Source organism: Eptatretus burgeri, chromosome 4 (genome assembly GCF_056783735.1).
Source record: "Eptatretus burgeri isolate ZD-2024b chromosome 4, Ebu_testis_v1, whole genome shotgun sequence".
Lineage (NCBI taxonomy): Eukaryota > Metazoa > Chordata > Myxini > Myxiniformes > Myxinidae > Eptatretus > Eptatretus burgeri.
In genome coordinates, this window is record NC_140964.1 from 50,559,189 (window position 1) to 50,584,857 (window position 25,669).

Sequence of the window (25,669 nt, forward strand, 5' to 3'; positions counted from 1 at the left end):
CTCCATGACTTGATTTCCAATCATCGATTTGGATTCAGACCAGGTCACTCTACCCTGGATATGCTGCCTCTGCTCTCCCAACAATGGAGATCTGTGGAAGGGAGAGGGATGGGGCGGGGTACACGGGGTATACGAGATGGCCACCACAGGGAATTTCAGGACCTAGGATCATTGGTATCTCCCGTGATGAGGCTGAGTTTTTGATTCTTACAATCTCACCGCAGGCTGGTCGGTGGTCTGTCTTCTATCTCGCAGTGTGTGTTTGCTCTCGTACGAGCCTAGACATTGTATTTTAAATAAATTAATAAATAAAATAATTAAATAAAGATGTGTGTGAAGTTTCCGCTCAATCTGTCAAGCTCTTCTGGAGAAGACCTTTAAAAGGTTTATTCTTAAAATAAAACAAAAAATCCTAGCAGACCATGTGACCTGCGACGTTAAAATGTACACGGTTATATGAGGCCCCGCAAGGAGTGATGTAAGCGACATTTTTAATGATATGATGATGATCGGCTCGGATGATAGGGTAAGGGTTAAAATCGTGCTATGTGGCATTAACTCCAAAATGACCGATGTGTCCCTTACATCACTCCTCCTCGTAGCGCCTCATTCTCCAAGGCTCGTAGATGATATGCATGAAGTGTCGGGTCGATCTGGTAAGCCGTTGGAAGAACGATTTTAAAAGCTTTTTACGTTCAATCCAATATGGTGTTTACGATAAAGTGTTCGATGTGTCGCATTAAGACATCATAACGAAGGCACCAATGACATTATGGTTAACAACACTAATTCTCCATGAGGAGTAATTGCCGTGCACAAAGTTTCAACTTTGTCTGTGGAGCAGTTTCAGTGATAGAGGTCCAAAGTTTTTCCTTTTTCCAACATGGCTGCCACACCACGTGACCGACGACATCATAATCATCGTAAAAACATTCTACACGAGTCGTCGCTCTGATGTCGGATTGACAAATTTTCATCAAGTGGTTTCAGAGAAAACAAATTTAAAAGGGAATAAAAAACAGAAAATGCTGGCGGAATACAATAGAAAAAGTAGAAGGGCACTCGGTGGAACGCATACCTCCGCCACATAATGCCTGATCCACGAGAACGAACATATCGGGCCAAATACATTTTTAAATCTCATGCTATACAGTACTATATCATTTTTGGCCCTATCTCTCAATGGTGAAGAATCACTTAAAAAATTAAATAATTCTCATATCCAGATCAGGATTCGGATCTTCACCAAAGTCGAATCAATTCGTCCTTGCCGCACACCCAATCTGTCCACCAAGTTTCGTGTGAATACATCCAGAACTTTGAGATATCATGATGTGTGTGTGTGTGTATGTATATATATATATATATATATATATATATATATATATATATATATATATATATATATATATATATATATATATATATATATATATATATATATATATATATATATATATATATATATATATATATATATATATATATATATATATATATATATATATATATATATATATATATATATATATATATATATATATATATATATATATATATATATATATATATATATATAGCCTGGTGTTGGCTTAGTGGTTAGGGTGGCAGCTTGGGATCCCAGGGTCCTGAGTTCAAGCCCCGTTGGCTGCTGAATTAACACCAGGAGGTTGACTCAGCCTGTCATCCTTCCGAGGTCGGCGAAACGAGTGCCAGTGTACTGGTCCCGGTGTATACCCCGGTGAGAATAGGTGTACCATATCCCTGTGTGCCGTAAGAGGCGACCAGGGTTGGCGTCAGGAAGGACATCCGGCCATAAAACATTGTCTCAAGAAAAAGCCAAACCCCTGCACAGCAGGGAAAAATGGCTGTAAAAACAGTCATTTTTTTATACATATATACATATATTTTGGCCCCATCTCTCAATGGTGAAGAATCACTTAAAAACAAAATTCTAGTACTGGATCCACGTCTTCACCAAGATCAGGCCAGGTCATCCTTGTCACACACACAACCTGTCCACCAAACTTCATCTGAATCTGTCCACAATTTTTTTGAGATATCCTGCACACAAAAAAAGGACAAACAGACAGACAGGGATGAAAACCACCTCCTTCCACCTTTGGTGGTGTAGGTAACATCAGAGAATAAACAGAAGAAAAACAACAGGTCAACCAGCCTGAAAGGCTTGGTACCCTCATTGCAGCACCACATTTATTTGGCAATGCAGTGCGCACACACACACACATAGGTGACCCGGCCAAAGCAACACCCACCCCAAATATCATGGCTTACATGTTAAAGGTTGGAGTTACTGTATAATTAGTCACCATTATCGATCTCCTCGGACTTCGTCACACAATGCAGAGCAAGCGGTTGGATATGCTCCCTGAATTTTCGGCCACGGAAAGCGGTAAATTCCCCAAAGCTTGGACAGTTGGTCGTGAGAACAAAGCATGAAACAAATGTAGTCGGAGCTCGCTTTGCTCCTTCAGACAGATTGGTAGCTTCTCACCTCATCTTTCACCCGTGACCTCTCAATCATTTGAGTTTTCCCAATCCAAGCCTTTTATCAAACAAATTCACCCACGAACCCACGCATTATTTCTAAAGCCAAGTTTTTAGCCCGCCTCCATTCTATCTGCAAAATCACTTCCTGCAAGTCAACCAATTTTGTCCTTCCCTCCAGTGCTTGTGGAGACTCATGGCCCATTCATTTCCTACATTACAAATTGGTCTGTAGGCATTTGTCTGCTATGCACCCACTCCTTAGCACTCAACCATCAGCATACGACCCTCATTGGTCTTTACATTTACAGACAAAACACTCACCTCATCTCACTACTCCAAATGGCCTCAGGAGTATCAAACTCTCCCAGAAAAATCTCTGCAAACCGTGCAGGAGGGTAGTTCTCCAGGTAGCAGACCATCGCCTCAGGCAGTAGGTGACCCAAAACACTGCGCTGTGCCAGTTCGACCCCTTTTGACTGCAGGAAGAGAAAGACGTTAAAGCACCCAGAAGGGTCCTCACCCCTCGTTTCAAGCACCTAGAGGGGATCTCCACCCTCAGTCTAAGCACCCAACACCATACGTAGTCTTCAAACAGGAACTTGCCTCGATCATCAAATCAGACAAACTGGGAAAGCAGAATACTTTAAAATGCACAGAAAGCCAAGATCTGTGGTCAGTTACAACAATTCAAGCAGAACAGAAAGACTGGTATTAGAAAATGTAAACAAGATTCGACGTGTCAGAGGAAGACTAACTCCCTTAAAACGATATCCTCGTTCAACCACAGCAAATGACAAGCAAACGGCTGATCATGAAGGCATAATAAAAAAAAAAAAAAATATATATATATATATATATATGAAAAACAAATACGTGCCTCCTCAGAACGAAAGGCTTGTTTCAGGTGTGAATACTTCAAAAAACTGTGGAACAGAGTTTGTCAGTTAGAGGCGGAAGATTACAGGCAAGGCGATTGAAACTCATCTGAAATCAAAAATAAATAAATAAATAAATAAATAAATAAATAAATAACGCAAACATGACAAACGAGCAAAACAAGAAAATTGCTCTTTGAGCTTCATCAGGCTTTCCACCTTCTGGGATTTACTTACAGGGATCGCAATCTCGAGGGTTTAATGTGGCGTCTCTCGGATTTCCACATACGCCAATTAAAGGACACTTGTTCGTCTTTCGGCTGCTCCCGTTAGGGGTCGCCACAGCGGATCATCCGTTATGATCCGCATACTGATTTGGCACAGGTTTTACGCCGGATGGCCTTCCTGACGCAACCCTGGTCGCCTCTTACGACACAGGGATAAGGATTGGGTTTCGCCATGATTCCGGGCTGCCCTACACCCTCTCATAGCGCGGCCCAATGCAGAGCTCCCGTCCTCAAGCGATCCTCCAACCCAAGCCTCCGAGTAGCCGGATTACAGGCGCACGCCACTACGCCCGGTAATTAAAGGACACTTAGCGGTGCAGTTTATATTTTTCTTACTCAGTCGTCATAGTGTTACAAGACACAAATAACTCATTAAAAAAAGAAGCAAACGTACACAATGATGTGACTAACGTTAAAACGTGGCTCCCAGGCACATGCTATAAAACAACAAAACAAAAAAAACATAAAATACTTCCTACAACACTGACAATAGCCCAACATGCAAAAGAAACTGAGATGCTGTTAGATTGGCCGACGTGGTGTTCCCGTCTGAGCACGTACCTCATGAAGCAAGCAGCCCGAGTTCAACCCCAATATGCCGTTCTCGTTTTTCCATCGTCTACTTTGGTCCTTGCATTTTAATTTAAACTACAGTACATTGATGTCTTTTACTGGAAATAAAATATAAAAAAAAAACCCGAACCAACTACTGCTTTCCTCATTTAAAAGACTCATATCCCCCAAGATGCTACCAATAATGAAACCACACCATAATAAATAGTGTCATAGACCTCGCAATGGGGAGCAGGTTGGAGCCTGTGTACATCATGATGAAGAAAAAGACTCCAGTATGGTACAGTCGCTGCAGCTGAGGATTATCTCGCATAACGTGTCGCAGCAGTACAGCAACCTTCTCCACAAGGATTGGGTCAAAGGTCAAGAGCAGCTGGTGGGTGAAAGGAAGTAGAGGAGAGCCGGGTATACAGCGCATCAGAAATGACGTCAAAACGAACAATTATAGTTTCCAGCTCGCTCTTTCTTTGTGACACCAATGCGAGGAATTTGTCTTGAAGCGAGTGAATAACGGTGGATGCGCGGTTTACCTGCACAATATGGGACAGGTTGCTGCTGTCAGACAGAAGGCGCTTGAATCGGGGCAGAGGGCGGATAATCGTGTCATCCTCATCGCTGTTAAGAATGACAAAGGAGACGACGAAGATTAATTTTAATTCAAAGTCATGGTTCTGCAATTGAAGGTACACGCCCAGGATTACACATACCGGCTGGGGAAATACTGACACATCGTGATCATCATGTTTAGTATGAGCGTAGCCAGGTCACTCTCGTTGAGCGTGGCTTGTCCCGAAGCCATAATGCACCATTTAAGCTGCGGCACTGTATGAAGGGGTCGCCAACCGTCCACGCCATGTGCCCAGCATTGGGTCTTGGGCATCAATTGTCCGCTCATCCAAAGATCCCGCATCTGAGATAAAAAGCGGAATTCCAGAATTTGGCGCATAGTCACCATAAGGAAGGAAAACTTTCGTTATGCACTCGGTACTCGATGCGGTACCACATCGTTCAACTGCTAACCCCTCGAAGATATTGAAGCACAACGCACAATTTGTAAATTTCCACTGCAAACACTGACTGGGCCGAATGGAGGTACTGAACATCTTCCTCAAAATTAAAAACTGGCAAAACGTAGCATGGCATTAGTCTGGTACTCGATTGAAGGAATTAGAAACACAAATCCTTCTTCATACGAGACATCCTAATCGTAGCAATTCCGATTTCAAACCAAACGAAATTTTATTTCTTTTTTTACTCATCAAATGAGTCAGAATGAATCCAAATTCTGAATAAAAATGAAACATGTTTGTGTATCTAGTTTTTCCAATACCAGCCATCATCATGGTATAGTAATACACTGCCGATAACAGAGTGTACATGAAGGATAAAAGGACCACAAGAACGTGCAAGGAGGACCAACCTCTTTAAAACTGTAAGGACCAAGTCGTTCCTTCTCAGCGTTACCATAGTACCACTCCTTCACGCTGTCCCTGTGCATGTCTGGGGCGGCTTCTAGTACATTGCTCTGAAATTAAATAAAAAGGATATATAATGGGTACATGGATTGAAGCATCCTTGGGGCGTACACACATTCAAAGTGTGCAATGAACAGCGCGTAAAAATCGGTGGTCACACAAGTTACCTGGAGTGGAACAGTTGCCCGAGATGTGTGGAGGTGAGCGAGTGTGAGGAGATCCACAAGAATACGTACGCCGTTTGCATCCATGAGCTCCTTAACATTACTCTGGAGAACAGAACATTTATTGACTGGATTTAAAATTGAAATAATTCAGATACAATTTATCACTATATTCTATGAAAAACATTGGAAAAAAAAAAAGCCGACGAGTGGACAAGACAAGTTTAACCTGGTGATGACAATACTGTCACAGCATAATGAACTCGTCACCTTATTTAAGATGAGCTTGCACAAGAAGAGGATCAGACGATCTCTCTCGAGGCGATCGACGCACTGTAGGGAGAAGATCATCACTTGTGGTGCACAGTACAGAATAGTTTGATCAGAGGGAAAGCAGGGAATGGGGAAGAAGAAGAAGATGAAGAGTAAAGGAAAGACAAAGTGTGGCCTGGGTTTTAAAAATAAAAAAATAAAAAATAAAAACACACACACACACACGGTTGGGGGTATAATCAAAGGAATTCACGGTAAATTCTCCAACCATTAATTGAACAAACAACGACTCAACGTTTCGATTAACATGTGCCAGGCAACATGCATCCAGTTAATTTTCATCACTCTTGAGAAAGGTCATCACAACATCCCCTAAATACCCAAAGGTGGGAGTGGGCAAAGCAAGACAGCCAACCGACGCACGTATCATCACTCGCGCATTCAGACAGTTACGAAATTTAAACATTACCCCCGTGTGGGGGTGACGGTCATCTCTATAATACCACAAGTTCTCAATGTTCAGTTCAGGTAACCGCGAAACAATCCAAACTAACCGTTTAGATTGAAATAGTTCACATAGATACACTAGGATAATACGACTAATGACATAATTAATAAATATGTATTGTTCATTTAGTACCCGGATTAACACATCAGAATCACCAGTAAGTGCAATACGTGGTTTTCCGGTCCGTCCACTCCCTGGGGACATTTCACTTCCGGTTGTAGAAAAAAAAAAACGAAAAAAATAGGCTTAGCTCTCGGAGATTATCATAATCCTGTAGATTATTCTTCACCGATTATAATGCAACTTTTAGAATGAAAATTGGTCAAGTATTTATAGAGATATTGAGGTTTGAAAAATCGTTAGAGCTAGCAAATTCATTAATTATTAATTCATTAATTATGGAATGTACTCATTCCATAAATTCATATATTAATCAGAAAGCCCGAAGCATTTAGCATAATTTATCACTTATCCCCTCATCCGGGATCCGTGGCCTCGCCCCACAGCCTGCAGCCCTATGTCCGCCTGTGATTATGTTAGATATCGGCACGATCGAGAGGAGCCTGCGAATCATCCCTGCTGATGCACTGAATTGATGCAATCGTTCGGCCAGAATATTCGTTGTCAAGATGTTGCGTGATTAAATCACCAATACAGTCACTCAAATTTATACCGCCGACATACTTCTTAACAATCACCTTCGCCCCAGAAACCACAGTCAATCTGAACCACGCTGGCCACTGCTCAGACGCCATGACCGGACGACTGCGCAGTTCTACTGCGCAGTTCGGTTAAAGAGGACTCGGAATTTTGGCGCGGCGCACGAAATTATATTTTGAAAATAAATGCCGACGTTTATATTTCGGGTTTTGAAACTTTTGCACCTACGGCGGAAAATGTATAAATATAAAAGGCTAAAAACGTGTTTTATATTTATATTTCATTTCTCCTTCCTTCTTTCTTTGCGAATCGCATCAGCGTTTTTGGCCATCTTCCAGATCACGTGACGATCAAACGGGAAGGAAATTCAAAAATCTGTCCGGTTAGAAACAAGATAATATTTTTTACTATCATAATCAATAAACAGTTGCCGAATATCTTGTAGAATGGCAGACTAGATAGGTTTTGAAAATGGCGATTTTTATAACTTACCTGACCTCGTGACCTTAACCCTGACCTTGAACCCGGACAAAAGTTATATCGTTGTGCAACACTCATTGACCTCTACCCACATACTAAGTTTCATCACGATCGGAAAGAAAAATTGTTGACGGACATACAGACGGACATTTGGTCCGGCTTTATTAGGTCATCTCGGTAGAGATGACCTAAAAACGAACAGCACATTCAGGGATTAAACAACACACTCGTGTAAACAAATTCCAATCCAACAACAACAACCGTTCAGATAACATCAGAAAATAATCTGTCACTCTCATTGCAAGTAAATACAGTAATCCCCCGTTTCTCGCGGGGGTTACGTTCCAAACCCCCCTGCGCCAAGTGAAAATCCGCGATGAATGGACGCCTCCCCAAAAAAATCAACTCGTCTGGTCTGGTCGGTTTGGGAGTGGTTGGGTTTGAGGTGCCTGAGATCGACTAGTCTGGTCTGGTCGGTTTGGCACTGATTAGGTTTGAGGTGCCGGAGATCAACTAGTCTGGTCTGGTCGGTTTTGAGGTGCTGGGTATGAGCAGTGCTCGTCCAACGTCTGCAAGTCTTTTTCCTTCCTGAAGCATATATTGAGCACCTTTACCTTAACCTTCTCCTGGAGCGTCCCAGGACCTTCCTCTGGCGCTTCGGTTCCTTGCCAGAAGCCTTAGAAGGTGCAGGGCGTTTGGGCGGCATCGTGGGGCTTGGAGAAAAAAAAAGATAGAAAATTTTCGAAGTTCACAAGCGAAACTTTGTCTCGTGCGTTGTGTGACTGGTCGAGCACCACGCGTTATAATTTATTGCTTAAATAATTTATATTTTATATATTATTACCACGATGTACCGGGGGAATCTGCAGAAAAAATTAGTTACGTTCCAAGGGAAAACCCACGATGAAGCGGGGGTTGACTGTATATACTCCATAATAGAAATAAAAACAAATTTATTTTGTAGACATGATCAAGAAAACTCAAGAAAAGGGTGAGGGATAAAGAGATGGTTGCCTACCCGGTCAAGCATAGCCACAATGTACTTCGTGTCATTAAAAGGCCCAATCTGCTCATGACACCGGCCATATACAATGGCCAGCGCCTGGAGGCAAAGACACTTCATGGCCGTCTTTGGTGTAAGCAGGAAGCGGTGGTAGAGATCATTGAAGAACTCGTAGCTGCAAGAGATTTGGCCACACAGATCGAGATGAAGGAACATCAGATCTACCACTGTGCGATGTCAGACGAGTTCATCGTAAACGACAGATTATTACAATGAAGCAGGCGAGCGAAGAAAGCTTCACGATTTATCACAAAGCAAAATAATGGAAGAAAATGGAAAAGAAGAATATGGAGCAATGGGAACAAAGATTCAGACCATAGTTGACGACAAATAAGAGGCTAAACATGCAAGGAAAAATATATATACACCATATATATTGTTATGTGGAAGGGGTGGGGGGGGGTGTATCCATAGCAAGATTGTGGTAAGTCCGGTGTGGTCTATGTGTTTCGAGTTGGTTAGATTGCATAATACTGAGGAGGCAGTGTATGTAATTTATAGATGGGATAGTCAAAAGTAAATTTGAACGTGTAAACAACTCTGGTTTGTGGGTGAGCCAGGTGTGGACTTCCCAAAGAAGCGTGTCATATGTGTGCGAAAGGAGATTACAATCTCACCAGTATGTCAGCCATGGTGGTGTAGTGGGCTGTGGAGCCCAGAAAAAAAAAGTCCATTTATTTTTTATCAGGGCAGCCCACGTGGATGGCACCCGAGAGGAGAACTCCACACACCAGCAGAGAAGGAGACTCATGTGAAGGACGAGGAGCAGAACATGAAGGAGTTTGTGAGGAGACATCATTTTGGTGCTCTCACTCGAGACTATTGGGATTGAACCAAGCATAGACCATTCAATGTAATTGGAGGGAAAAGAAGGATGTCAGAGGTAAAGGAGAAACAGGAGAACTCCATGTGCATGGAGTGCAAAGAAGTACTTTGAGGAAGAAGACCATGAGGCCTCGTCTGAAAAGGACAAAGGACCACGAGGGCTGGTTGAGAGCCTACTCGGCGCTAACGCCCCGCGTGGTTGGTTCACTTGATCGTGCTTTGTTTCGGCATTCTTCATCTTCGGGGCTACTCATTGCTGGCCCTACTTGCGGACGGTTTATGTTGTCTTTGGACCGATTTCGTCACTGGCTCTTGTCTCGCACCTGGTTTCCAAAGTGGGCTGCGTTGTGTTCTACGTCCACACTATACATCGCAAATAAAGGGAAGTCCCACCTGCATTATTACATTGTTTGTAAAAGTGTTCAGTGGCACCTTGAGTGCATTTAGTTATTTGAGCTTTATTTCTCATCCTTGTATACAAGTATAGGTGTTCCCATCGACCTCTGTCTCGATTTGTTTGGTTCGTACTGTATACTTATAGCGTCTTGTCTACCCTCTTTCTTGTACTTTTCAATACAAAATAAATCCTTTAACAGGTAAGAAAACGTGTTGGAGCCGTCTGCTTTCCGTGTGTGGATGCAGTCAATTTCTTCTCATTGGAATGAATCTTGAGGAACGGTAAATTCGTAGAGTAATAACTGAATGCAGTCCAAGTAAAAGACCATTTGGGCCATCTCCAGGATAAAAGGTCCCGGCCCTGAGGAATCCTGTGTTAATGGGTACTCAGACGCGACAATATTAATAGACCACAATCATTCAACCATCACAATCAGAAATCAAAAGGACAATGTGCAACAGAGTTCTAATCTCGAGGAAGGCTGGTGGAGTTCTGACTGAGGACAAGCTAAACAATGGATTTTATCAACTAAATGTTGGTAAGGGCACGTTTACCAATGGGATATAAAGCAAGGGACTGGATCCAAGATCAAGGATCAAATACAGGTGGAAGGAGGGTTTACATAGTCTTGGCAAAGGTCAAATATAGAAGGGTCTGGATTAAAAAGTCAAGACCTAAGGGAGTTGCACCGAGTAGGATTTGTCAAATGGACTGCAAACACTTTCCTTTAGTTATCCAGTAATGAATACTAATGGGGAAAATTTTGCAAATAGCATTCAGAAGGAGGTCATTATGGAGACATCAATGCACTCTGACATGAACAAGGACATTTAGATATAGATATACTTCTGCACAAATAAGTGACCTTTTACATGAATAACTAGAATGCATACCTCCGCCAGGCTGAACAGTTTATGTTTTATATCCCATTGATAGGCCAGATCTGAATCTTCACCAAAACTTTATCAATTAATCCTCATCACACATCAAACATGTCCATTCAATTTCGTACTAATCAATCCATAACTTTTTGAGATATCCTGCTCACAGACAAACAAACAGCGAACAGGTGAAAACAACCTCCGTCCAGCTTCGGTGGCCTGGGGTCGGATCGTCACCGAGACATGTGTGCCATTGATGCAGCCCCTCCGCATGTAAGAGCAGGAATTTGGAACTTCGCCAGACTGCCGACAACAACTAGGCTAATCTCTGTCAAAAGACAGCGTGGTATCTTTACCATCCAGCAGACAAACTTGGTCGACTAGTCCCCAGCTTAACGTCCATCCGAAGGACAGCATGCTCATTGATGGAATGCCCAGTGAAGAAACACCAACAGTTCAGTCGGGTCGGTAACAGAACTCTAGCTAGACAATCAAAGGCAAGTTACCCATGCACCATCCAATGAAGACTTTTACAATTGTTAAAGGAGAGGAGAAAAACATGAGGGGTGGGGGGAGAGGTGAAGGCAATAAAATATGTATATATATATATATATATATATATATATATATATATATATATATATATATATATATATACATACATACACACACATATATATATATATATTAAAAAGCGTACGGTTGATTAATGGTTCCGGACTCAGACTTCTCATCCTCTTCCAGCAGGAGGCGCAGGTAGTAATTCCCAATCTTTATTTCATCCGCCAAACATTCATAGCGTACCTAGACAAAAATGCTCCGTTAAAAACCAATGCAACAATAAAAATAGCATCACTTGCGTGAACGAGGAAATAACAGAACGGTAGAAATACAAATGGAACATGGAGTAAAATGAAACTTCAACACAATGCTCGTATAACTGCATGTAAATCTGATGCCCAACAAAGCATCCAAACATGCGATTCCGCTGAACCAAAATGGCGTGCGAGAAGCATCGTACGTTCTCACCTCAAACTCCTGGTGGTTCCACGAGATGCCGACGGAACTGCCAAGTTCTCTATCCACAGTGAACGCGCGCATTTCGGCCTCCAGAGCGTCCCTCAGCTCCTCACGTGTTTTGAGGTTCCAGATGAGGTTGGATCGTGTGTAATCCTGGTTAAACCTGAAAGCCCCACGCATGCAACCCACAAATTCACCGACAGGTGCCGAACAAACTCTCGGCTCAGGTGCAAGGGAAATCATGAGGACAAGGACACAATCTGAGGGCGAATGATTAAACACGCACCTATAGTAGAAAAGTTCCCAGTTCGATTCGATCTTGATGCGCTGCCGTCTCTTCCGCAGTACCACGGGTTTATGGTTAGGGTTCTAAGGAAATTGGCACAAAGTTGCCAAAAAAAAACAACAAAAAAAAAAATTTAAAAGGCTAAAACTCGCAATTTAACAAAGCATCACAAAGATAGCTAAATTTTATTTTATTCATTTCACCGAGAATGGAATGCAACGTTTTCCAACAAATTGTCAGCACAGAACATGAGAACAGTTACAAATCAGTGAAGATTTCCACAAGGTGAGGAATTGGAGGGCTTACCAAGTTGTTTCTATCCTGGGTTGCCAAGCAATTCAAGGACAATGGGAAGACAAGAGATTGGAGAACAAAGTAAGAAAGTAAGAACTCAAATAGCTTCTAACACTTTTACACCATTTCTCATACTTACTTCCTGGTGAGCAAGCCCCATACGGTCACGCCAATGAAGCAGCAAAATGTCCACCTTCTCGCGAGCAAATCTCTCGACACCGCGTGCCGCCCGTCCAGCCAACCGCTGCCACTCGGGCAACCGATTGGCATGAACAAACTGGTCCTGGGGACGAGTCGGGATTCATGGTATGGGGAAATGCAGAAACGAAGAGGAATGCTACGAGACTTTTCGGAATATTATGGAGTCGTTAAGCTCGACCATGAACCTTGAAGAAAAATGTATAGAAGGATGTTTGTCTCCAAATGAAATGCTAAAGCAGTTCAATACCCATCAAGTGAAATTGATAGTTTTAATTACAAAAAGTGGGATGAGTGGGGAGGTAAGAACATGTACGGCTGTGACCCAAGATAGAAGTCAATGTTCCCAGACATGCAGACTGGGAACCGTGGGAAAAAAAAAACCTTAAAAACATATTCACGCCAATGAGAAGTGTGCGTTTGAGGGAATCTCACAGAGGCGATCTTCAGATTATCTCGGACGTGCATGCGGTCCACGTCATGCTCAGGTACGGCCTCGGTGGAATCCAGGTAACTCAGTAGGCCATGGGGCTGAAGTCATGAAAAAGTGGGAAGAGAAATGCAATGACAAAATATGTAATGGTAAGATGAAATAAAACACCGTGCTCGGGAATTCAAAGACTAACCTTCAGATCGAAGATGACCAGAACATGCATATTGTGTGGAGGTTCGATGGCTGCTAATTAATTTGTTTCCATCGAAGGATTCGATTCCTGAGGAGACTATAAATTGCTAAGAACTGCGTTTTGCAAGTAGGACGTTTCATCAAGCAGTGCGCAATGCGTCGGAAGTTGTGGGGGGTGAGGGGGGAGGCACGGGAGAGTGGGGTCCGAGAGAATTTGCTGCTGCTGGACATTAAACATTCATGATGTTTTTTTTGTTTGTTTGTTTTTACAAAGAGTAGCTCAATGTTGCAGGCACCCCAGGCAGGTTCTGGAATTCTGTATTGATTTTCTGGGAAGGAAATTCTTGGCATAATATTTCTTTCCTAGTACCGATGGCCTGGAAAGGACATAGCCTTAACGAATCATCATCATACAATGGCTTACAACGGCTACCTACGAGTTTGGGTATTGTTGACAACTTATTTTACGAAATATTCTCACCATTTTAAAAGTTTCCCTTTTAAGATACTTGATGCCAAAAAGTGGGGGTGGAGGGGATGGAAAAATGGGCTGCAGGATAGCTTATGAGAAGATATTGTTACGTTTGAGGGGGGGGGGTATGCATTCAAAGGGTAATTAGGATGTTTAATTAGGTATGCCATGCTGTTCGAGTTTACCAGGATCTCGATGTAATAAGTAGCAATTCAGTGGTGATAAGTTGTCTAGTAAATGTTCATTTCTTCAAGGGGGGAAATGATAATTGTCACGTAATTAGATAGGGACACGGGATAGGGTAAGTGTGTCTGCGTAAACCCCTTTTGGTATTCTCTGGAGACTGGCCGTGACGTCACAGGACAGTGCAGCGGATGGCTCCGCCCCGTGATCACGATTGGCAGAAGGCGACGGCGGTAGGCCAATAAACGGCTCGATTGGAAGTGACGAGGACAGGAGGATAAAAAGGTTCTGTTCGGGGTCGAAAAGAAAGAGGAAGAAGATCGGGACAAAACGATCGTGTTTTTTTGGTGTGGAGGCTGTTGCGCGGGAAGCATCCTTGTTGTTGTGCCGATTCGATCGTGTTCTTCATCGTGTCTTGGAGCCTTGCTGAGCCTCGTGCCTCACCTTAGTTGGCTCTGCTGACTCGGAGTACGGGGTCGAACGGCGGGCGGACCTGCCTCCCTCTCCTGCTCGCAACTTGGTGCCAGAACTGGTTCCCTGGCGGCTGTGAGCGGACTTGGGCCAAGACCAGGAGGTCGACAGCACCACGGTTTCTCCTGCCCCCCTGACGAGAGCAAGGCCAGCTCGTCCGACGCCGATCCAGGGACAGTTGCGTCCACACCACGGTCCAGCCTGACCACCAGAAATAGCTAGTGTGTGTGTGTGTGTGTGTGTGTGTGTGTGTGTGTGTGTGTGTGTGTGTGTGTGTGTGTGTGTGTGTGTGTGTGTGTGTGTGTGTGTGTGTGTGTGTGTGTGTGTGTGTGTGCGTGTGTGCTTGGCGCCTAAGAGGGTTTGAGATCTCTATATTCATTGGAATTGTCTGTTTTTCCCCACGCCCGATCCCACACCATCCCGTCGAATCGCCCCGGATCCCTCTTCTTGCCGAGTCTTGTTATTTCTGGTTAATAGTAAAAATGAATAAACATCATCAACTCAGTGAAAAGTGACTCGTGCCACCTTCTTTCGTCCCGTTTGCGGTAGAGCGATTAGAACCGCCATGTTTGGGTTATAAATAAATAAACCGCCTCCATCGTTTCGGCTCATTCTGCGTTGGCGGGACTGTTCAAGTCCCGTGGACGTCACATTGGTGTCAGGGTGTTGGATGTTCGAACCCCTCTAAATTATATTTGGTATCGGGAGAATATACCAAGATTAAAATCTCGCCACGAATTGGAATATAAAATTATTACAGAAAAGCGCGCGAGCGCGGGAAAATTTTGGCGGGATTTTTCAAATTTAAATTGATTGGCGGCAAACGGGACTTCTGCACCATGGCGGATGTGCAGATGTTTGAGGAGGAAGGCCACGTGTCTGGCAGCGAGTCGGGGGAAGAAGGGAGAGATGGGGGTAGGGTTGGAACCTCCCCCATTCCGAGCGTGGACCGTGCTTAATCGTCCGTAACGGGGTCGGCAGCGCCGGAAACCGGTGCGATGACGATCCAGACACTGTTGGAACGTTTAATAGCGGACATGGCGGTACAAATGGCAAATCAATTCGTGACACAGAGGGCAGAAATGACGGCACAAATGGAAAATCAATTCGTGACACAGAGGGCAGAAATGACGGCACAGAGGGCAGAAATGACGGCACAAATGGCAAAAATGACGGCACAAATGGCAAAAATGACATAATTTGGGGGTAATGGGGGAACAGTTGGGTGCACGGATTGATTTAATGAAGGATGAATTGGGGGAAAAGATGGAGAAAATGAAAACTGAGATGCAGGAGTGTGTGGATGTTAAATTGGGAGAAATACAAAGCAAATTCGAGGATAGATTGGAGGAAACGAAGGTAGAAATTACATTGGAGGGGGAAAATATACGAAAAAAATTGGTAGATAAAATTGATGCAACGAACATTCGGGTTGATAAAGTGGATGAAAGCCTGGAACGTCATCGTGCCTGTGTGGATGCTCGTATGCAGCTGCAAGTTGAAGAGTGGGGAGAGCTGAGGAAGCAAGGGATGAATTTGGCGGAGGAGGTAAAAGGATTGGAGGCTCGTTTGGACGAACAAGATAAAATTATGAGCCAAGATGAAGTCTTGGATAAAGGCCTGGTAGAGCCGTCTTTTGTAAGTAGAGTGTCCGGGCTGGTTGAGGAGCAGCTACAAGCTCGCGACGGAGCCTTGGAGGAGGTTGTGCGGGCCCAGAAGATCCTGCGGGAAGAGGTGAATCGGTCCATTCAACGTTTGGAACAGGAGGCAAAATTGACCCATGAGACCCTCACCACAAAACATTTTTGGCCACAGTGGGCTCCGAAATTGGATACGCAGCCACAAGGGTGTTTGATCCCTGGGCTGGATTCGGACAAGGGAGAAACTGAGAAGCGGGCCACCGGAAAAGTGATCCCCCTGGTAAATTTTGACGGATCAGGGAGCGTTGAAGCTTTTCTAACGCAATTTGAGTGCATTTCCCGACTAAACGGGTGGAATGAGCAGGAACGTACAGGGAATTTGGTGGCAACGTTGCGGGGAACAGCCGCAGACGTGTTAAACGTGATCGCGGAGGGGATGTTGACCAGCTCCCACATTTGCGAGGCGTTGAGCCGTCGGTTTGGGTTCGCGGCAAACTGTGATCTGGTGCGGGCTCAGCTCCAGCACCGCAGATTAAAGCCGGGTGAGACAGTGCAGGAGCTGGCACAGGACATTTACCAGTCAGGATCGCGTATCGGGACCTTACAGTGGAGGCGTGGGACAGACTGGCACTAGAGAAATTTTTAGCTGCTCTTCCGGACCCTGAGGTCCGAGCGCTAGTGGAGCTACAGGATCCACCCACCGTTCACCGAGCGGCTGAGTGCGCAGCCAGGCTGGCCTCGTGGAGGCGGCCGGGTCGGGTGCCCGAGAGGCCATCGGTGACGGTCCGACAGGCGGAGATCCAGGATCAAGGAGAGGGGCTGGGAGAAATTGGCATTACCCAAATGTTTCAGGAAATTTGCCAGAAACTGTCGAGTTTGATAAAGGGTAATCCGGTAGTTAGTGCGCCAAAGCGGCGGGGTCCAGCCCAGCCAATAGAGCAATTTGATTATGGCTGAGGGGGTCCGGAACCGGAAGAGACATTTCACCGATACTCACGGGGGCCTTTTATGGGGAGTTGTTTCCGGTGCGGGCGAAGAGGACACATGCAACGATATTGCCGGTACCCGGCGATGGAGGGACCCTCCAATAGACTTTTAGACTCGGAGAGGGTGAATCCTCCTGCTGAACCGCCAGGTCTATCCGAGATGCCCTTTCATAGGTCGGGTCCGGAGATCACTGTCGGGGGTCGGGGAGACTAGATTGGGCTGAGCATATACGGCCATGCTTGGCTGCTGAGATTGTGGCGAAGTGCCCTCCTTTGGTGGAAAAAAATGAATTGTGGGAAAATTGGCATGGGTTTGTAAGTTCCGCTGGGTTTTAGAGTGACAATCGGGACAGTGGGTAATTGGTAACAAAGCGGGCACAAGTGGCTGTCCAATGGCTGGTGCGTGGATCGGGTGAGAAGTGCTGTGTGAGTTGTTTTAAGTTAAGAAGTGAAATGTATGGTGCACACATTGATTTTTTTATTGGACATGGTGTGGTAACAGGGAAGGTCATGGTCGGTGAAGTGTTAGAAATGCAGGTGTCACATGTAAGGCCGATGGGGTGGGGGAGTCATGTGGGTTTTGTGGGTGGGGATGATGTGCTTGTCCACAGGGATTGCTGAAGCTCACGGTGAGCGTGAAGTGCGACCCCCTTCAAGGAGATTCACCACCTGGTGGCTAATGGTGACAGTGTCTGGAGGCAACTGGGAGAGGGTCTGGTTGGGCGACCAAGGCGGGTAGGACCTTGGCGACCCAGGAAGGCCAGAGGAGCCAGTGAGACCCCTTCCAGTGTGTTGTACGGGATTAGAGATGATGGCTACCAGGGGGGAGGGAATCAAAGGGAGCGGGGCGGAGAAACGTCCGGGTTGGACTAAAGCTTACCTGTGGGCATGGTTGCACCTGAGATGCCCCCATCATCTTGTGGTAACCCACCCCACGGCCATGACGGGATTCAGCCTGCATGATTAAAATGAGGACCATGACCTAGAAATGTGATGATGACCATGGTGTGAGTGTTGTGAAGATGTGTGAGTCCCACTCGATCCCGCACAACTTGACATGTGCAGCAAGGGCATGATGTCCGCATAATTTTGGGGCAAGCAAATTTGAAAATTGGCTCCCCAGTTAACGCTGGGTCTATTAGCATCCACTGGGGGAGGCGGTCAAGTGTAAATATCCTGTGAATAGTGTCGTTAAGGCTTAGAGTAGGAATGTAAAGTAGAAGTGTTGTGTTTTTGTGGAACCTTTTGTTTCCCCTCCCCAGATCACTGGAAGAGTGCTGGGCAAGAGCGATGATCCAGAAGATGGAGTGCAACTTCGCTCAGTGCTCTCATGTGATAAAATAAAAAAATAATAATAATAAAAATAAAAACGAATGATTGTTTAGGCGAGGATAAGGCCATAAGGGGGTAGTACATTAAGCAGGATAGGTAAGTTAGCTGCGACTCGCTGCCCATTGCCCCTCCTACTTTATTTTGTTAGGTTAATTAGGTGTGAGTCAGTAAGTGTTAAGGCTGGTACGGTAGCGCCTGTGATATACCTTGCAGGAGCTGCGGTACCAGAGGAGGGGGCAGTGTTACGTTTGAGGGGGGGTATGCATTCAAAGGGTAATTAGGATGTTTAATTAGGTATGCCATGCTGTTCGAGTTTACCAGGATCTCGATGTAATAAGTAGCAATTCAGTGGTGATAAGTTGTCTAGTAAATGTTCATTTCTTCAAGGGGGGAAATGATAATTGTCACGTAATTAGATAAGGACACGGGATAGGGTAAGTGTGTCTGCGTAAACCCCTTTTGGTATTCTCTGGAGACTGGCCGTGACGTCACAGGACAGTGCAGCGGATGGCTCCGCCCCGTGATCACGATTGGCAGAAGGCGACGGCGGTAGGCCAATAAACGGCTCGATTGGAAGTGACGAGGACAGGAGGATAAAAAGGTTCTGTTCGGGGTCGAAAAGAAAGAGTAAGAAGATCGGGACAAAACGATCGTGTTTTTTTGGTGTGGAGGCTGTTGCGCGGGAAGCATCCTTGTTGTTGTGCTGATTCGATAGTGTTCTTCATCGTGTCTTGGAGCCTTGCTGAGCCTCGTGCCTCACCTCGGTTAGCTCTGGGGTTCTGCTGACTCGAGTACGGGGTCGAACGGCGGGCGGACCTGCCTCCCTCTCCTGCTCGCAACTTGGCGCCAGAACTGGTTCCCTGGTGGCTGTGAGCGGACTTGGGCCAAGACCAGGAGGTCGACAGCACCACGGTTTCTCCTGCCCCCCTGACGAGAGCAAGGCCAGCTCGTCCGACGCCGATCCAGGGACAGTTGCGTCCACACCACGGTCCAGCCTGACCACCAGAAATAGCTAGTGTGTGTGTGTGTGTGTGTGTGTGTGTGTGTGTGTGTGTGTGTGTGTGTGTGTGTGTGTGTGTGTGTGTGTGTGTGTGTGTGTGTGTGTGTGTGTGTGTGTGTGTGTGTGTGTGTGTGTGTGTGTGTGTGTGTGTGTGTGTGTGTGCGTGCGTGTGGCGCCTAAGAGGGTTTGAGATCTCTATATTCATTGGAATTGTCTGTGTTTTTCCCCACGCCCGATCCCACACCATCCCGTCGAATCGCCCCGGATCCCTCTTCTTGCCGAGTCTTGTTATTTCTGGTTAATAGTAAAAACGAATAAACATCATCAACTCAGTGAAAAGTGACTCGTGCCACCTTCCTCGTCCCGTTTGCGGTAGAGCGATTAGAACCGCCATGTTTGGGTTATAAATAAATAAACCGCCTCCATCGTTTCGGCTCATTGTACGTTGGCGGGACTGTTCAAGTTCCGTGGACGTCAATATAATCACATTCACTGGTGGAGTGTCTAGTCTAACCCGGTTTCAAATCTCGACACACCTACAAAATTGTCACCTTGGTGTTTCCAGGCAGTAAAGTAAGTGTGTTCCGTCCCTCGGGTGGACGTTAAACTGGGTGTCTGTCCCGTCTGCCAGCATTAGTTGGTGGTGGGCGGTAAAGATCGCCCGGTGTATTTTGAAAAGAGTGAGCAAGTTATTGCCGATACCCTGAACAAATTGATAATTTTTGCCACCTTCAAATTGAAAATAAATAAAAATAATCCTGGACATGTTCCTCTAATTACTTTTGCTCTAAACGTTTTCTGAATGGACAAATGTTTAAAAGTAGTGTGGAAAGTTTCTGCACACTTTTTGAGCGGCATTTGTCAAATTATTTGCCTATGACCACAAATAAAGTTTGTACGAGGTGTGTTCAATGACAGTATTCAAAAATTCACTTGGATTGGTCAATTATTCAGCCAATATGTGATGGTGCCATTTCTGGTGTGGCCAATTACAAGCAAGCAAATTGAACAGTTCAAAAACATGATCAGAGATTCAACTCAGCAAGACATTGGCATACAACAACCTACATATGATTGACTTCATACGTTTCAGAATGAAGACTCGTCAGTATCTTGGCAAAAAATAAAAATAAAATAAATTGGTCATTGTCCAATCAATGGCTGATGCCCATCTGAATTGCTGTTTAATCCTATCACCTGACCACAGGTCACACAATCAAGAAACACAAATGGGCTTCCCTGCCAATCCTTTTTGATGACAAACTCACTTTGTATAAACACCGACAATCCACCATAGATTGTAAGGATGGATGATACTTCTCGTGCCATCAGGTGCATATGGCTGCCAAGGCAGTTTCATTGGCTCGGGTTACAATCATAAATGGGTCGCCATTCTAATCAGGGCAGGAATTTGGAATTTGTTAATGGTGCCAGCGAGAGATCGCCTACTCTTTGCGAAGGACACGGTGGGATCTTTAACATCCACCAACTAATGCCAGCAGACGGGACGCCCAGTTTAACGTCCATCCGAGGGACGGCACACACACACACCGACGGATCACCCTGCCTGTGAAACACCGACATTACGGCTGGATCGGGATTCAAACCCAGGTTAGACAGCTTAGAGGCGAGTGTGTGTACCTCTAGGCCATCCTGCCAAATTACGACTTTCCACCTCTTGTGAAAAAATAAAAATAAAAAACAGGAAAATGAACCATGAGTAATGATGAAAAGAAAGTACTCACCAGGATACGCTTGAGCAGGTTGAGAGCTATCAAGTTTTTGGACGTCCACAAAGCCACCAGGTGTCTGCTTAATTGCCTGCACACAAAACAGGTGTTCCACACAGAAAAACAGGAAAAGAAAGTGCCATTTATACAATCGAAACGACAGCAGTCAAATCAAAAACTTACAGAAAGAAACTACAAGTTGTTCTCGAACTTTAAATCCACATTAATCATAAATATAAGTCCATCATTGGTCAAGGAACCAAGGGTGGGGGGGGAAAGAAGACAGTTACAACATGGTGGAGGTTCAGCATAGAAAGATCGCAGGTGAATTCACTAGAGGGACAAGCACCTGTTGGTGAGCAGGCGGTTGTCGGAGCTGACAGTAAACATGGCAGTGTGCAGGTGTCGAGGTAAAGCCCCCTCACTTAGTGCAAGGTTCTGCATCCGGGTCGATATCTCCTCAGCACCCTCCTACCAAGAGGTGGAACCAGTGATTGTCCTAATGTCTACAAAATAACTCGGTGTAGAATTTGAAGCATGATAATTACCCAAGCACAGATACACTCTTCAAAATCACCAAGCCACACTCTTCAAAAAAAATAAAAATAAAAATCACCAACATCGGCAAACTCTTACACACGCCGAACGCCAAGCCACACTCCTCCAATCTCGAAGCCACTCGCAAAACATTGCTTCAAATAAGTTTGGACACAAATGGTTACCCTCTCCCTTTTGAAGCTAAGCACAGCTCCATTCCTCTATTCTCTTGTCTGTCATCTCATACCCCTCCCCCCCTCCAAGAGCACCAGGCCATGCCCCTTCATATGGCGATAAACCCTTTCATCAATACGATGACAAAATATGGGACTGCACTCGAATCGATCGACAAACCTCAATTATGGCCTTCATTACCAAGCCAGCTCCCTTCACTATTGCCATGGAAGGATGCTGAGGAAAGAAAGAAAATACAATTTTAAAAAAGCTCAGCATATCGAGTCTCAATCCAAGTCATCACCCATATCACCATTGCCACAGCGCTCGTTACCTGGAACAGCTTGAAGAGAGTACGACCCATCCCTGCCACCATTTCCAGGAGCTGATCAAATTGCTGCCCATCTGTCGTCTCGCTGTATGGTGCGCACAGCGCAAACGTCAGGAAGTCCAGGAGGGAGCTGACCACCAAGGCTCCAGTACCGTGACCCTAAACACAGGAATGACTGAAAATCAAAAGTCCTCATAAAAAAGACCGACAACATCACAACGATCCAGTCAAACAAGAACAGACAGGAATACTGATAAGATGCATACCATATAATCAAACAAGCTGAACACGACACCAGACTAGTTTAAATTTATCTTTGTTGGAAATGATGTACAAAACTAATTCTTCTTATTACGCTACGATACGAGGACACAAATAATTTTATATAAATCTACGATTTAACTGGTAACCTCCAGATTTATATGTGCTGGTGCACGGTAACCTTCAAATACAGTAGTTCGGGTGAGTTTCTGCAGGAGGGGAGGGTGTGGGACACACCAAGTGCAAAGAAAACATCTCCAGGATGCTCTCCAGGAAGCGACGCGAGGACAGCAGAGACGCCTTATTCAGCTGCTCCTGTCGCAAGTCGTAATCTTCATGCATGGGCTGTGGTTTGTGTGCACAATTGACATCGATTAATGTCATTGCGCAGAATGAAAAATATATATATATTTTTTTTTTAAATCAAATTACAAACCACAAAATTCAAGAAGAATACAATCACATGCAAAGCTTGAAGAACCTCCCTGCAAAGCAGTGTAACTTAATAACAAAGTAAAGATTAAAGATCCTTCTGGTAACCTTCAAATACAGTAGTTCGGGTGAGTTTCTGCAGGAGGGGAGGGTGTGGGGCACTACATCGGTAATAGCCACACTTCCAATGACATAACCAGGGGTGTGTGCAACACTCGCAAGCGGCTTGCTATCGCTTTGCAAGCAAGCGATTAAGAGGGGTGCTTCGTTGCACTTGCAGAAATGACTGCCATAGTCAGATTCAAACCGATACTACAACCAATGAAATGTTCAGGGGCATACTGTTAATGTTATTGAAACATGCATTTCAAACTTTGTTACTTCTATGTTTCATGCTAAATGACAGGAAGCTTCTCCTTCCGACACCCATTTATTTATCTTTCTTTCCCTCTTCCTCGTACTCTGTAGGCACTGCTAACACAATAAGTTAGTTTGGGAAAGTTGTCACAAGAGGATCGAGTAAAACTGAAAATGACGGCCTGACCAGCATTTGCTCGAGTACCACGACAGCAATGTTTACACGGAGACCACCATGTTGTTGAGTGGTGCAGGGCACTCCGTTCCGTTGGAGTGCTTGTTTAAGCACTTTAAAAATCAAGCAAGTGGCTTGGCAAGTGGTAGCAAGCTGCTTGCTTACGGGACACCCCAGCAGTCAGACTTTGTATATGCACCGGTAAATTAAAATCTGTATGTGCACCAGAACAGCCACACGTCAACAACAAAGTTCAAGTCTCATCACAGTTCGACTTTCAGCAACGGGAAAACAAGATTGGCGGCGCAGAAATTGAAACCAATGAAAGGATTTAATTTTTTAGCTTTAAAACTGACAGTAGTTAAACCAACACATTGATTCAGAGATGTCAACAAGTCACTTGAGTCAAGTCTCAGGTCTTTGAGGGCAAGTGTCATCACATAATGTCATCATCATAGACCTTGGTTACGTGTAAGCCTTTAATACTCAAAAGGAACGTCCACTCAAAGCTCAAACTGTTACGTGTGTGTGTACACACACACACACATACACACACACACACACACACGGTATGCTTTCACATTGGAAGTAGAAACAAACCATGCTTCCCCATTGTCTTGGGTCGCTCACCTGCATTTTGTTTATTGTTATTAATGTTTTCATTTCCAGGCACTTTCCAGTGCATCAGCTTCGATGTCCATCGGCACAGAAAATTTCAGCTATGTCACCCGGAAGGTACTGAACTTTAATGTCATGGTTAGAACAAGCTTTATATATTAGATAAACATTCAACACGAAACCCTGTCCGCCCCTCTTTCCCCGCCGATCCACAGAACTGGAAATGCATTATCCAGGCTCCACCCCTCTCGCCGAGAGCGGTGTGAACTTGTTTTACCACAAATTCCACGATTCTCAGCATTTCGGATTCGGATCCTGACCAAAGGTGATAGCACACTTCTCCATGCATCCGTTAATAGCTGTGCAAAATTTGAAGTCAATCCATGAATAACTAGAGGGGGAGCACTCGGGAGAGTGCAAAACCTATGCCGCCAATACTGCTGGGTCACTCAAGTGAACCTTATATCTTCATTAAATATGATGTCAACAGTGCTGACAGAGTTATAGTTCTTTTCTCCAACATTTTTTTTTTGGGGGGGGGGGGGTTGGAAATCACTTAAAACATGTAAAAATGCAAAAAAAGAAAAAAAAAATCGAAATTTTGTTGAAAAAAAAGTTGCAAAAATTTTTTTGTTTTCTAACAATTTTTTTTTGGGGGGGAGGGTGTTGGAAATCACTTAAAACATGTAGAAATGCAAAAAAAAGTGTTTTCTCTATTTTGGGGGGGGTGTAACAATTTTTTTTGGGGGGGGGGTTGCAAATCACTTAAAACATGTAGAAATGCAAAAAAAAAAAAATTCTGACAATTTTTTTTGGGGGGGGGTTGGAAATCACTTAAAACATGTAGAAATGCAAAAAAAAAATTTTTTTTTCTCTAACAATTTTTTTTGGGGGGGGGGACCAAGTCCAAAATTTAATGGCATGATCTTTGGACCAAACCTACCCCCCCCCACCAAGTTTCGTTGAAATCCGTCGAGGAGTTTTTCCGTAATACTGTTCACAAACAAACAAACAAACAAACAGAAAGGGGTGAAAACAGTAACCTCCGATCTTCGATGGCGGAGGTTAATTACTTGAGAAACAGCATACCAAAAAATGGGTGGAAAGAAAAATAAGAACAACAAAGAAACCGCACAATTAGAATAAGGTTCCGCATCCACAAACTTTTCATAAATTGCTGATTAAATTTATGTTAAAATAGAACAGATGTTCAAGATACGATTTATTCGACCTGATTAGCCTTAAGGCAGGCGTTGTATTACGCGAACGCTTCATTTTTTTTTTTCGATTGAACGACTTGTTCCTTGCGAGACGTTCTCACAAATACGTGCAAGGTCTTGCGAGAAGAAGTCATTAGTGCGTAACACTCGCCCTTTTGGAAGGTTCACGAAAGTTTTCAGCAAAGTTTCAACAGCGGAAGCCTCGTTTTCATATCTTAGACTGTGACAATCTACCAGTTCTATTTTGGTTATGTCAGTCAGGTTCATCTTTGGAGATGCATCCGAAATAAACATAACCACAAACAGGCTTCAAAGATATTGTGACGGTGATGAAACCGACCCACAGGAGAATGAA

At 44.4% G+C, this 25,669-nt stretch overlaps 1 protein-coding gene and 1 pseudogene across 8 annotated transcripts in view; both read right to left on the reverse strand.

The window, feature by feature from the left end:
* Nucleotides 1-25,669, reverse strand: part of DNAJC13 (DnaJ heat shock protein family (Hsp40) member C13) — a 92,924-nt gene that overhangs the window by 42,602 nt on the left and 24,653 nt on the right. For 7 of the 8 annotated variants that reach the window (XR_015057391.1, XM_085877971.1, XM_085877972.1 and 4 more), the window contains 20 exons: nucleotides 22,750-22,857; nucleotides 22,255-22,410; nucleotides 22,101-22,157; nucleotides 21,559-21,680; nucleotides 21,225-21,300; nucleotides 13,206-13,301; nucleotides 12,712-12,855; nucleotides 12,585-12,599; nucleotides 12,279-12,361; nucleotides 12,002-12,155; nucleotides 11,673-11,776; nucleotides 8,825-8,984; nucleotides 6,156-6,218; nucleotides 5,889-5,990; nucleotides 5,667-5,771; nucleotides 4,954-5,156; nucleotides 4,777-4,861; nucleotides 4,465-4,619; nucleotides 3,389-3,434; nucleotides 2,833-2,987 (listed from right to left, as the gene is read on the reverse strand). Coding sequence is in view for 7 of the 8 variants with exons in the window: in XM_085877971.1 (XP_085734097.1) it covers nucleotides 2,833-2,987; nucleotides 3,389-3,434; nucleotides 4,465-4,619; nucleotides 4,777-4,861; nucleotides 4,954-5,156; nucleotides 5,667-5,771; nucleotides 5,889-5,990; nucleotides 6,156-6,218; nucleotides 8,825-8,984; nucleotides 11,673-11,776; nucleotides 12,002-12,155; nucleotides 12,279-12,361; nucleotides 12,585-12,599; nucleotides 12,712-12,855; nucleotides 13,206-13,301; nucleotides 21,225-21,300; nucleotides 21,559-21,680; nucleotides 22,101-22,157; nucleotides 22,255-22,410; nucleotides 22,750-22,857 (2,189 nt within the window). In the remaining variant the exon portion in view is untranslated. The remainder of the gene's footprint in view (nucleotides 1-2,832; nucleotides 2,988-3,388; nucleotides 3,435-4,464; nucleotides 4,620-4,776; nucleotides 4,862-4,953; nucleotides 5,157-5,666; nucleotides 5,772-5,888; nucleotides 5,991-6,155; nucleotides 6,219-8,824; nucleotides 8,985-11,672; nucleotides 11,777-12,001; nucleotides 12,156-12,278; nucleotides 12,362-12,584; nucleotides 12,600-12,711; nucleotides 12,856-13,205; nucleotides 13,302-21,224; nucleotides 21,301-21,558; nucleotides 21,681-22,100; nucleotides 22,158-22,254; nucleotides 22,411-22,749; nucleotides 22,858-25,669) is intronic. The other variant, XM_085877970.1, reaches the window with a different exon arrangement.
* LOC147028033 (signal recognition particle RNA) lies at nucleotides 3,828-3,968 on the reverse strand (annotated as a pseudogene).